Source organism: Kryptolebias marmoratus, linkage group LG17 (assembly GCF_001649575.2).
Source record: "Kryptolebias marmoratus isolate JLee-2015 linkage group LG17, ASM164957v2, whole genome shotgun sequence".
In the NCBI taxonomy this organism is placed as follows: Eukaryota; Metazoa; Chordata; class Actinopteri; order Cyprinodontiformes; family Rivulidae; genus Kryptolebias; species Kryptolebias marmoratus.
The window spans coordinates 9,539,620-9,552,278 of record NC_051446.1 but is presented as its reverse complement, the minus strand read 5'-3'; the positions used below and the strand labels follow the sequence as shown (position 1 = coordinate 9,552,278).

Below are 12,659 nucleotides of genomic sequence, written 5' to 3'. Positions count from 1 at the left end.
CTCTCTGATCCCCCCCCCCCCNNNNCCCCCCCCCCCCCCTCTCATTGCACAATTACCTCCATTTCCCCTTAAATATTTCACCACCCCTCCTTCTCATGCCCCGTTTTCCAGGTCGCAGTGTCTACTGATTCTCAGGAGGCCCTCTGTTCAGATGGAGGGGGGGAGAGCAGTGAAGGACTTTTGAATGTGGCAGCTTTGGGCCTACCTCCATCCTCATCTTCCTCCTCCTCCTCCTCCGCCTCTCCCTACTCCTTTTCCCATCATCATCAGCAGCAGCAGCAGCGGCAGCCTGCTCTCTGCCTGGTTCCTCCCACACCAGGCGCCTCTGGGTGTGCACGCCCTGGCAGCGTACACACCCAGCACCACGACCAACACTGCCTCACATCCTACTCCTCCTCAACCTCCCCACTGCCTCCCCCACCCCTACCAGCCCGTCCAGAGCAGCAGCAGCAGGAGGAGGAGGCTACAGAGGATCAAGAGGTATCTCTTATCACCTGCGGAAGACTGGCTGATAGTGACGATATCATAGCAGAGGATGGCAGCAGTGGCAGTAATGAGGGTTACCATGGCTACGTAGGCTGCCTGGAGAGTCAGAGTCCATGTTTGAGGCAACTCAAGAGGTTCCACAGCGCTGACACACAGGGCCGTAGCACTCTCCTACCCCGTCCCCGCCCTTACTCCTGGCTGGACGATCCGCGTCGCCACTCTGTGGAAGTGTGCTCGGCAGAAGACCCCCGGCCACAGCGCAGCACCCACTCCACCTCCTCCGGTTTTGTGTCCCAGACCGACAGCCTGCAGATGCACAGCCAGATTCCCACCCAGAGCTCACTGCCCTCGCCCCGGCGCAAGAAAAAGACAAGCCCGCCCTGTATATCTGTGAACCCCCCTGATGAACTTGAGACCCAGTCTGGTGTCTACCCGGCGCTGGCCGGACTGGGGATGCCCCCTCCTCTGCTCAGCAGGGACACTTGTCTGAGGAGGCGAGTTCCCTCTAGTGACTCCAAGGATTCGTTCGACCTGGGGGTCGGAGAGGGCTCGGGGCAGGAGGGAGGCTTGTCGAACCTCAATCCCATGCTATTGACTCCTCCCAGCTTCTCCTTCGAGAAAACAAGCTCTGAGCACTGAACAAACACCAATACTCCAACCACACACAGACCCAGAAGAACCCTCCACACACACACACACACACACACACACACACACACACATACACACACAAACACATGATGCACTCTGTGTGTCTGTGATGGTGATAGTTCTAGTAATAATGCTGTAGAAAGTAATAATGGTAAAACTACAACAAAACAGTTAAACCATTCTTCATAAGGAGTGCGGTACTGTAGTAGTGTGACCATCCCTTGTCTTTGTATTGTTACTGCCAAAACAACCAGAGAAGAAGTAAAGGCCTGGGACAACATACATGACTGTTTATTTTCTGTGACACCTGCACGCCACTGGCTGCAGCTTGACCCCTGAACCTCCAGAGCAACATTAGCACTTAGGATCTGGCGCCCTCTTTGGTGGCTGTCAGAACTGCCTGATGTTGCCCAGGGTGGACCTGGTCAGTGGAGGTACAAAGCAATATGAACGTTTTAGAGACACTATTTTCTTAAATTATTGGGCCATAGTGTTTGTACAGGCTGTTGTTTTGTTGTTTTTTGTTGTTGTTTTTTTTTTGTTTGTTTGTTATTTTTCATTTAAACTGTTCTTTTCACATCTTTCTTTGGTCAATTGTTTGTCTCTTTTCTTTTCCACTGTAGGATATTTCTAGTTTCCTCAGTTTACTGAGGAACGTGACTGTTTTTCAAAGTGCTAAAAGAAAACATGTATTTGTAGGAATAATATATAAATATATATATATAAAAAAGAAATCATTAAACTGAGCTTGGATTTTTAAGCACACACATCAGACCATGGTGGTTTTGGTTATTGGAGAAAAAATGAAGAAGTCTTTTTATTGATTGCTTGATTCTTTTTTTGTGTGTTTAACAAAACTCAGAACTCTTTTCACAGGATGTGAACACTGAGGATCAGTTTAAAAAGAGCAACGATTTCAAACTGATCTTATCTTGTTTCTTTGTTATTTTGACTCTAAGTTTGACCGTATTCAACCAAACTAGAGAAGGAGTAACGTTCTTTCGCAGTTCTTCAATGGAGAATGTACTGCAGCTGCATAGACTTTAAGAATTGTTAGGTAGGGCTGGGAATATGATAAAAAAAATAGAGTATATTTTCTATTGGAATATCGAGCAGTGCTGCAAACAAGCTCCCATTGTGTCTCTAATCAAGTGATCAGGTTCTTCTCATTGTTGCTAAGATAGCTAATTTGACAATAATCTTTCGATTTCTTCTCCACAAAAACTCTTGGTGACGATTTCTTATGCACTCAGCTGCCATTTAAAACATTGAACTGGACTGACAAAATGAAGGAACAAATTCACAATCCATTTTAGGAACAAATCTTAACTTCTCTCAATTGCTTTTCTGTAAAATTCAAAAAAGATTTTAAATCTTACTTCTAACATACAATGTTTTCAACAACCAAGCTCCATCTTCTAATAAAGATTTATTGTTTCCTGTTTTCCTAACAGAATACTTAGCTCTAAGACTGCTAGTGTACTTGTGTTTCCTAAAGTTTCCAAAAGTAGAACAGGAGGCAGAGCTGTCAGTTATCAGACTCCTTTCTTGTGGAATATTCTGGTGTGGATTCTCAGACATCCAGAACATGACAAAATCAAAGTTTTCAAAAATAAAATAGAAACCTTTTGATGCTCAAAAGCACAAAACGCTTTGTTTGTTTGAAACTTTTGGGATCTCTCTTGTGGAACCAACCTGTCTGTGAGGCTGGCACCCCGTCTACTTTAAATATTAGGTGGGTAGAGAACATTTTACTAATTGGCACAGACTTGAACCGCAAGTAATTTGATTTGGACTTCATTTCTGGGTGCATTCCTTTTCAATCAGCCAGTTGATGACTCAGGTAGAAGTGATGATGAGCAGGGAGGGGAGGTGCTTCCATGCAAATGAAGAGCAAAGTGTTTGTTGTTGGGAGGAGGTGTCACATTAAATCAGGGATGACCTATCAGAACAATTAAAGTTTACGGTATTGTTTAACAGCTGGCAACATAAATTTGCAAAATATTGGAAATCAAATACTGTTAAACACAGAGCTGGTAATTTATCATATTCAGCTAATTCACTGACTTTATTCATCACATTTGGATCCAGCAAGTGAAACGACTTTATTTCATTTACATCAGTCATGTGATTTAGTTGGTGTTGTTCGTTGATCTGAGCAGGGCATTGGGCTGATTCCCAGCTGATACACCTTTTAAAATAATGTGCAAACCACTCCTACCCAGCTGGATGCTTCGTTACCTCGGCTACAAATGTTACATAGTGACTTTTCTGTATAGTGCCCTGAAATGACATTTTTTTCTGACTTGATGCTATATTAAAAAAACAAACTGAACAGAATTTAAATTAAACACTCAGAAGTATAGAGTTTGAAAGAAATGAATGTCATACATTTTGCCTAAGATGCAAAGTTCTTTTAAAGTGGTGATATACCATTAAAATGTGACTAAAAGTAGCCCAACTCGTTAGTTTGCTTTCATAAACATTAGTGTTGCTTCATAAAAAAAATGCCATCTCAGGACGCTTTCCAAAAAAGCAAACAGCTCCAATTCGAATCCAGTTACCTGCAGTCTAATTTGGTCTAGTTCATTTAAATTAAAGATTCAAAATTCAAATCCAATTACATGTCATCCAGTTTAATTGAATCCAATTATGATTCTACAAATAGATTTAAGAAGTAATAAAATAACAAGTCATAAAAAGTTGTGTACAGTTGTTTCAGAAAGTTTCAGAACCTCTTTATTTTTGCAGTTTTGTTGTTTTACAGCTCAAAATTACAATAATTTGTTTATTTTGTTTTGTTTTAATTTTTCGACACTTAGTGAACTAAAGCACAGAGTGAGATACCGTCATGTTGGAACCTTCAACCCAGTCTGAGGCTGTGACCTCTGTGAAACAGGTTTTCACTGAGGATATCTTTGTATTTTTGTTCCATTCAACTTTCCCCCAGTCTTATGTTATTGCATAAGGTCTAAATAATAATGTAAATGTGATTTTTTTCAGTTTTCCTTCCTAATAAATTTAGAATACTGTATAAAACTCTGTTTTCACTTTGCCAAGAGGTACCGAGTGTAGATTGTTGAGAAAATAATTTGAACAATTGTAGTATCAGGCAGCAACATAACAAAACTGCAAAAAGGGAAAGGCATCTGAATCTACTGTATCTAAGGGGGCCAGCAGATTGCATCACATGTCCCATCCCGAGCATGCAGAGGACAGTGGGGAGGGGAAAACGCTATTTTACCAGGAAGACACTTCCAGCAGAAGCAGACTCAGGAAGAGCAGCCATCTGCCCCACCAGCTGGACCAGCTATTGTCTTTAACTCATGCACGTTATTAATTTCCCTCCACTCATAAAATTACTCCGTATAAAATCTGTGAGTACTGATTAAGGTGTAATATGAATGAGCTCCATTCCAGTTACTGTTTCATACTTGCTTTGTTTTCTAAAACTAGAGTTGTTTTTTTTTTCTACAATATGTATGCTGTGCAGATGTTAGAGGCTGCTCAAACACTATATTACAGAATCATATTTAAAAGGTACTATTTTTGTAAAAGTGCAAAAAAAAGTGTAGCTATTTGGAGGAGGTCATTTCTTAGTCGTCTAGCTCAATTCGCTGGTTATAAAAACACAGATAGATGATTCTTCTTGATGAATAGATCCACTCACACATACAAAAAGTAAAAAAAAAAAAATACAGCCCTATATAAGCAACAGAGGCTAAGGGAGATCAAAGCCAAGTTTGTGTTTCTGCATTAACACAGCACAGCAGAGCTGCTGTGGATGTTTTCTGGGTTCAAAAATGTCAGCATACACCTCTTCAAAGCTGCAAGTGCACCTTTGGGCTATTTGTGTTTTCTCCTGTAGGTTCCTCTTGGTCGTGGAGAATGGTGAACTTCAAAGGAACTCAAGGAAGACTTTCTGTAGATGAATATAGCAAAGTACTATCAGAACTTTCTGCAGCAGGAAATTCTTGGAAACTGCAGCTATTCTACATGACTGAAGTGATCTGCTCAGTTTGAGGTGAAAAAAAAGTAAAATCCCATTGTTGTTTCTTGCTTGCTTATAGAATAAGTTCATCATACCATTTGAAGATAAAGAAGCTTTTGTCATCTTGCCCTACTGACTGATTCCAAAGCCTCATCTGATGGAGTAAATGACAAAAAAATACTCTTTGAGGCCCAGAAAGAAACTAGGCAACTCACTTCTGCAAAACACAGAAGTAGGGTGAGCCACAGGGATGTGAAACGGACAGGGATACTTAGATGTAACAACATACACTGCCTGGCCAATAAAACAGTCGCTACCAAAAACACACACTCTAATATTTCGCCTTTAGCTTTGATTACAACACGCATTTGCTGTGACATTGTTTCAATAAACTTCTGCAATGTCACAAGATTTATTTCCATCCAGTGTTGCATTAATTTTTCACCAAGATCTTGCATTGGTGATGGTAGAGTCTGACCGTGGTGGCCAATACATGTGTGAAAATGATGTCTCATGCTCCGTGAACCACTTTTTCACAATTCAAGCCCGATGAATCCTGCCATTGTCATCTTGGAATATGCCCGTGTCATCAGAGAAGAAAAAAATTCATTGATAGAATAACCTTGTCATTCAGTATATTCAGGTAGTCAGTTGACTTTATTCTATTGAGCACATACTGTTGCTGAACCTACACCTGACCAACTGCAGCAACCCCAGATCATAGCACTGCCCCCACAGGCTTGTACAGTCAGCACTAAGCATGATGGGTGCAACACTTCACCTGCCTTTCTTCTTACCCTGATGCGCCCATCACTCTGGAACAGGATAAAACTGGACTCATCAGACCATATGACCTTCTTCCATTACGCCAGAGTCCAATCTTTATGCTCACTAGCAAATTAAAGCATTTTTTTCCAGTTAGCCCTATTGATTAGTGGTTTTCTTAAGGCTACACAGCTGTTCAGTCCCAATACCTTGAGTACCCTTTGCATTGTGCGTGTGGAAATGCTCATACTTTCACTATTAAACATAGCCTGGAGTTCTACTGTTGTTTTTCTTCAATTTGATTTCACCAAACGTTTAAGTGATCACCAATCACAATCATTCAGGATTTTTTTCCAGCCACATTTCTTCCTCAAAGATGATCGGTCCCCACTATCCTTCCAGTTTTTAACAATGCGTTGGACAGTTCTTAACCCAATTTTAGTAGTTTCTGCAATCTCCTTAGATGTTTTCTCTGCTTAATTCATGCCAATGATTTGACCCTTTTCAAATAGACTGACATCTTTTTCACGACCTTGGGATGTGTCTTTCGACATGGTTGTTTAAGAAATGAGAAGCAACTCATTGCACCAGTTGGGGTTAAATAACTTGTTGCCAGCTGACGCATAATTGCCCATACAGTAATTATTCAATAGGAGGCTTGTACCTATTTACTATTGTGGATTTGAGGTAAGTTCGTAAAAAGATTGTTCAGCTCCAGTTTAGGAGCTTTGCAATATCTGACAACTGTTACTTGACTAGATGGCAATTCAACAAACCACTTCAGTAACTAAAAAAATGTGTAAGTTCAAATGCATTTTGGATTTGATCCAATTAGATAGGGTCAACATTATGCATATAGGCTCAAATAAATACATGTGCCACTGTTTGGTAAAATGTCTCGTAGCAAGTTGCACCTCAACCAGTGTTTTTATACCCATTAATAGAATTCTGGCATAATTCTAGCTGATATCAGACCACTCGTCTTGGCTGAATTAGTAGTGCATTTAAATTGTTTATTTTCCTGGCACAGATTCAGCTTGATAAATTTTCAATAGGGCTGAGATCAGAGGTTTGAGAAGACCATTTGAGAAGCCTAATGTTTGTCTGCTTTATCTTATCATAAATCAGTTCTGATTTGTGTTTGTGATCATTATCTTGTTGGAACACCCAACTGTGTCCAAGATTCAAACATCTTACTGTCAATTTGAGGTAAAGTTGAAAAATTTAGGAGGTAGACCTATGTTGCTCCATCCAGTTTGTGCAACACATCCGCCCCAGATGTGTTTTGGTCAGTCCAATAAGTGCTGTCAAACAAATCCTTCTTATGCCGGCAAAGAGAAACCACCAGCTGTAATCAATCGTGACCACTAATGAGAAGATAAATGTTAAAAAAACCTCCTAGAACCATCAGCACCACTTATTTAAAGATATAGGTGAATGTATGTATAAATTTGACCTTGTGTGAATTAGAGAAAATCCAGTTAATTCAAACTTGTGCATTCAGTTCTTGTTTTCTAAAATTGTTGAATTTGCTTGTTGTTTAATCTAAACAAAAAAATAATGTGACATTCATGCCCATGTTGGGTGGATAGACACTTCTGACCATAGCTGTAGATTTTTGTGCTCCACCCCTGCACCTGTCTCGTCTGATTTTGTCTTAATTTAAAACCAGACAATTACTTTCAAAGTTTTTCATTGTACTACTGACTCCTTACAACAAAAGATGGGAAACTATATCTTAATATGTACAAATCGTTTTAATTCTGCATTTATTAAATAAATTAAGGGAGACAGCGTTAGACGTTAAATCAGAGAGATAGATGTAATAATTAGAGGTGCTTGGAGAGGAAGGAGGCAAGCTGCTGCACGTAAAATTAGATTTAGTTTTACCAAGAACAAAAGCTGTCATGATGTCATGATCTGTGGTGACGGAGACGAACCCTGAGCGCAGACTCATTGTGAAATAAACTAATTTATTAAATAAAGAAAAATAAACAAAACAAAAGCTGACGTGGCAGCAACTCAAAGAGAACAAAAATCCAAGACACGGCAGGGTAAGACAACAAGGAACCAAAGACACAAAGAACGGCAGCAAACGACAAACAATAAACCTCAAACAAACATCAATGGACCAGCGGGGAATGGAGAGAAATGACCAGGTTTTAAAGTGCAGAGTATGATTATGGTAAGTGGACTCAGGTGTATGGGAGCAGTCACAGGCAGGTGGAGATGGGCGTGGCAGGGGAACTGAAAGAGGGTGACTGGGGAGGAGTGAATAGAAAACACAAACATGAGGAGGATGGAACCCAAATGAACCAAGAAGAAAACAAAAACCAGATAACTAAAAATAGGAAACAAAACCAAAACACAAACCAGAGAATTTAAATAAAAATAAAACAAAAACAAACCCCAGAAAAAAACAAATCACCACATTAAACTAGACTAAACACAAAACATGATTAACAGGAACCAGGACAAAGAAACCACCAACTGCAAAGATGTAGATATCCAGTAAGTAATATATGTTCTCTCTTTCCCTTTAAAGATAACATATTTCATGTATTACATACTTTCCCTTGCTGATCTAATATAAAGTTGTGCTGTAAATTCATGAGGTGTTCTGGTTTTGCTTTTCTTTTATACAGACAGCAGCGCCAAAACTCTCATTTAAAAGAATCAGAGAGTAAGAGCCCTGCAGAATGAATTTGTTTTTGAGGGTTATACATGCAAGTTTACAAATTCTCAAAACTGAGCATTCAATCAATGGAGGATTGATGGCAGAACTAAAAGGTTTGCTAGAGACATTTGGACAAAAGATAATCTGCTCTTTTCACACGAAGTGGAGTGGCTTTTTGTTTTCACCATGTGACAACTGCTCACACACATGTTTGATGTAATTGGGTTTTTCCTTCCATAGCAGAAATTATTTGCAACACATTAATGGACAAAAAGGACAGCTTCTTTGATTAAAACCTATGCTAAAGCCAAAAACTTGCATGCACATACAGAGAGAGACATGTCTTTCTTGTCTGCATGAGTAGATCATGTGAAATAATCAGTCTAAATGATGGAATTCACAATTTTTTTTGCAATTAAAAAAAGCTAATCACCTTTTTTTAACAAAGGCTAAGTACTCTGACCTATGAGCAAAAATCCTTTGTAAAACTGAGTAAAATATAAAAGTAATATACCTTGAAGGAATGCACATTGCCTGCTGACCTGTATGCCAAAGTTTTGAACAAAAATGTTACATGATATGTGAGTGCTCAGAGTATGTGATGGTGATGACTCCCAGCTACTACATACCAGATTTTAGCTCATTAGTTGTAAAATTCACAGTTATAGTCGTATTTTTGTGTTTGAGAAGGTTTTCTTAGCTGTTGCGGCCATCTTGAATGGAGTTGACTGCAAAAGGTATTCAGTTGTTGATGTACAACCAATAATTACTTCCTGAGGGTTTCATTGAAATCCATTCTGTGGTTCATGAAGTATGTTTATAATGCTACAGACAAAACAAACACACATACAAGGGGAAAAACATTACTGACATCCGCCTTCAGTGGCGGGCAATAAAAAAAGACAGTCGAGTGGAATTGTGGACTCTGATTTGTAATAAAGATATTAGCCTTTTTTACAGACACCAAACTCCAATGGCTAGAAGACTGGGTTTGAGCATCTTCAATATAAACATGCATCTTGTAGGAAATAACTTTTGGGTAGTGCTTTAAACATAAACACAATTTTTAAAAAAAAGAGGACATTCACATCCCAGACTTACAGATAGGGTGAGGCTGGACTGTAAGATGTGATTCTACAAAACAGACACTGTTCCCTAAACTTTAATGCCTCTGTCAGAAGGAAAACTTCTCAGAAAACATCTGTCCATCCATCCTTTTTCTATACTTACTCAACAATGTACAGGGTTACAGCCTTCAACAGGAAGAGAGCCAATGTGCACCCTGGACAGATTAAGCTCGTATTTTACTTGGCTGTACCTGCTGGTGACAAATTATGAACAGCATTTGAGAGGGGGTCTTGAAACGATCAAACGGGCACAGGCTCAGCCCTTGACGCCACTTGGGGCTGGCCCACTAGCCTCACCTGATAAAAAAATGATAAGAGTAGGGGCATTTTATTGTGGCAGAATGAGCAATAACATCTCTATGATGAGAGTGTGGAGAGTGTGCAGTATGCTTTTTGAATTGAGAAATCTCCTCAGATGAGAAGTGAAACATCTTCAGCTACAGAATAGAAGTCCAGTTGTTTTTATTTTTCAAACCTTTTTTAGATTAACCATGTCCTGGATGACTGAGATTCTACACCAGCATATTGGCCTAGTTAGTATATAATTTTGCAGGCTGTGCACAAAGAAATAGGCCATGATTTTCAAAGAAATGGTACACAGCTTGGCCATGTGGCACACTGGTCACTTGATTGCAAACACTCAGAATTCAGTGAGACTACAACTGAAAATTTCCCTGTAATCTTGAATCACCAACTAGTTTTGTAATTGCAGCCAAGAAAGGTACTGCTTTTACCAGCCAATCAAGAGCCAGCCATGCACACACACACACTTACACCCAGGGGCAATTTAAGGTTTTAATTTAAACATACATGTTTTGAGGCCATGTGAGAAAACTGGTGAACTCTGAAAAAAAACAATATTGCATTTCTAAAGACAAGTGTGCGCCAAAAACATCGCACAGAGCAAGTTTGCTTTGTCTGGTGAGTTTTATTTTACTTTTATATCTTATGGTTAAATGTGTTCATTGTTTAGAAGACATGATAGCAGGATGCAAGAAGGCCAACTGGCAGGTGATGTTTTTTGTGACTCTCAGACCACCACCTGTGAACACCGTTGCCGGCTGTCAATACACCTTCATGGCAGCACAATAACCTGATGTGAAGAAGCTGTTTGAGCAGGATAATTTCGCCTACAAAAGGCTCCTTGGCAATGGTTGGAAGAGCTCAATAAGTAGATAAAGGTGTTAACTTAGTCTCTAAATTCTCAAAGTCAGTTATGTTGGGCATCACAGGCTTTGTGTCCGTGCCCTAATAAATCAGAGTGCTTCTGGCAGCCAAGGGTAGTGATGATGTCAGTCCAGGTCAGTGTTTGTCTCTTAACATCAGGCTGCATTCTGGTATATTAAAATCTAAGTATCCAATTCACCATTTCTTTGCACTGACTCACAACCTCCATCAGCACAGCAAGAACAACATGGCTTTCATTTACTATCACCCACTGCCAAAGGTTAGGGCAGAGTGATAATCTTTATACTCCTGTCTGAGTGTGTATGTGTGTATGCTCATTTGTTTTTACCATTAGAATAATGTCTCATGACTCATTGAACAAAGTTTAATTAAACTTTCAGAAAGTAATGATTGGGTTGACATCTACAATGGATTAACTTTTGGAGTCAACCCAAATCAAGATGGCCACCAGAGGAAAGCAATCTTAGCAAACACAAAAATGGCTGTATCTAAGATAATTTTGTAGATATTGAGCAAAACATTAGTGTGGTAGAAACTGAGAGTAATCCCTAACTTGTACTCTGAGTAGTAAAACTCTCTTGTCCAAAGTAGATGCCATATTTGAACACCATTAAACAGTTCTATGGTCAGTTAATCAAAATTTGAAATTCCTTTTGGAAACCGCAAAACACCACATCATCTGCTTAAAGAGCCTGTTATTAGCAATCGGTTCAAAAACCTGCCTTGCTGATGATATGGGGGTGCATTAGTGTCAATGGCATAGGCAGCCTTCACATCTGGAAAGGCCCCATCAATGCAGAAAAGTATACACAATTTTTAGAACATTATGCTCCCATCCGGGTATTGTCTTGTTCAGGGAAGGCCTTGCATATTTCAGCAAGACAATGTAAAACTACATAGTGCATCTATTACAATAGCATAGCTTTTGAGTAGAGTCCAGGTCCTGAATCGACCTGCCTGCAGTCCACACCTTGAATCAATTAAAAACAGTTGATGCATCATAAAATGTAAAGTTCTGCAAAAAAAGACTGTTGAACTAGTCTGTTGATCTAGAATCCTACATCAGACAAAAGTGGGACAACATTTGACTCCAAAAACTCCAGCAGCTGCTCTCCTCAGTTCCTAGACATTTGTAGACTGTTGTTAAAAGTAAACGGGATGCTTCACAATGGGAAACCTGACTCTGTCCTAACACTTTTAAAGATGCGTTTCTGCCATAAAATTAAAATGGCCTTATTGTTTTCCTAAAAATGGTACAGTTACCTTGTTTAAAGAAAATTGATGTGTTTACCATGTTTTAGTGTAAATAAAATGTGTGTTTAAAATATTTTCAAATCATTCCATTCTGTATTTATTTTTATTTTACACAATGTTTCAACATTTTCGGAATTGGGGTTGTACATATGACATGTTTGGACATACTTAATTTCTTTGAATGTGTATGAGATTGGAAACCCATAAAAGAACAATTTTAGTGCAGACTCTACATGTTCAAATATAAACCATACATCTCAGTGTGCTTTAAAATGCATGAAAAAAAAACAGATTGTGTATGAATAGTTTTCAGTTTTTTTTGCCTGTCAGTGAGCAGCAGTAAACACTCTGATGCAAGATAATGATGGAGACTGACAGTTTTGATTTTTTGGAAGCACAGTCTGGGAAAATTGCAGAATATTTGTAGCCTAACAGCCCCAGAAAACTGTCTCTTCAGAGTTTACAGAAGCTGGTTTAAAGTTTGATTTTTCTTAAAATAATCTGCACATGGTGTAAACAA

General features: G+C 39.3%; 1 protein-coding gene across 8 annotated transcripts in view; it reads left to right on the top strand.

Moving 5' to 3' along the window:
- cacna1g (calcium channel, voltage-dependent, T type, alpha 1G subunit) overlaps positions 1-1,909 on the top strand; it is a 294,208-nt gene extending 292,299 nt beyond the window's left edge. For all 8 annotated transcript variants that reach the window (XM_037980627.1, XM_017416147.3, XM_017416146.3 and 5 more), the window contains one exon: positions 112-1,909. In XM_037980627.1, the coding sequence (XP_037836555.1) occupies positions 112-1,125 (1,014 nt within the window). In that variant the 3' untranslated portion in view covers positions 1,126-1,909. The remainder of the gene's footprint in view (positions 1-111) is intronic.
- The last annotated feature ends 10,750 nt before the right edge of the window (positions 1,910-12,659 follow it).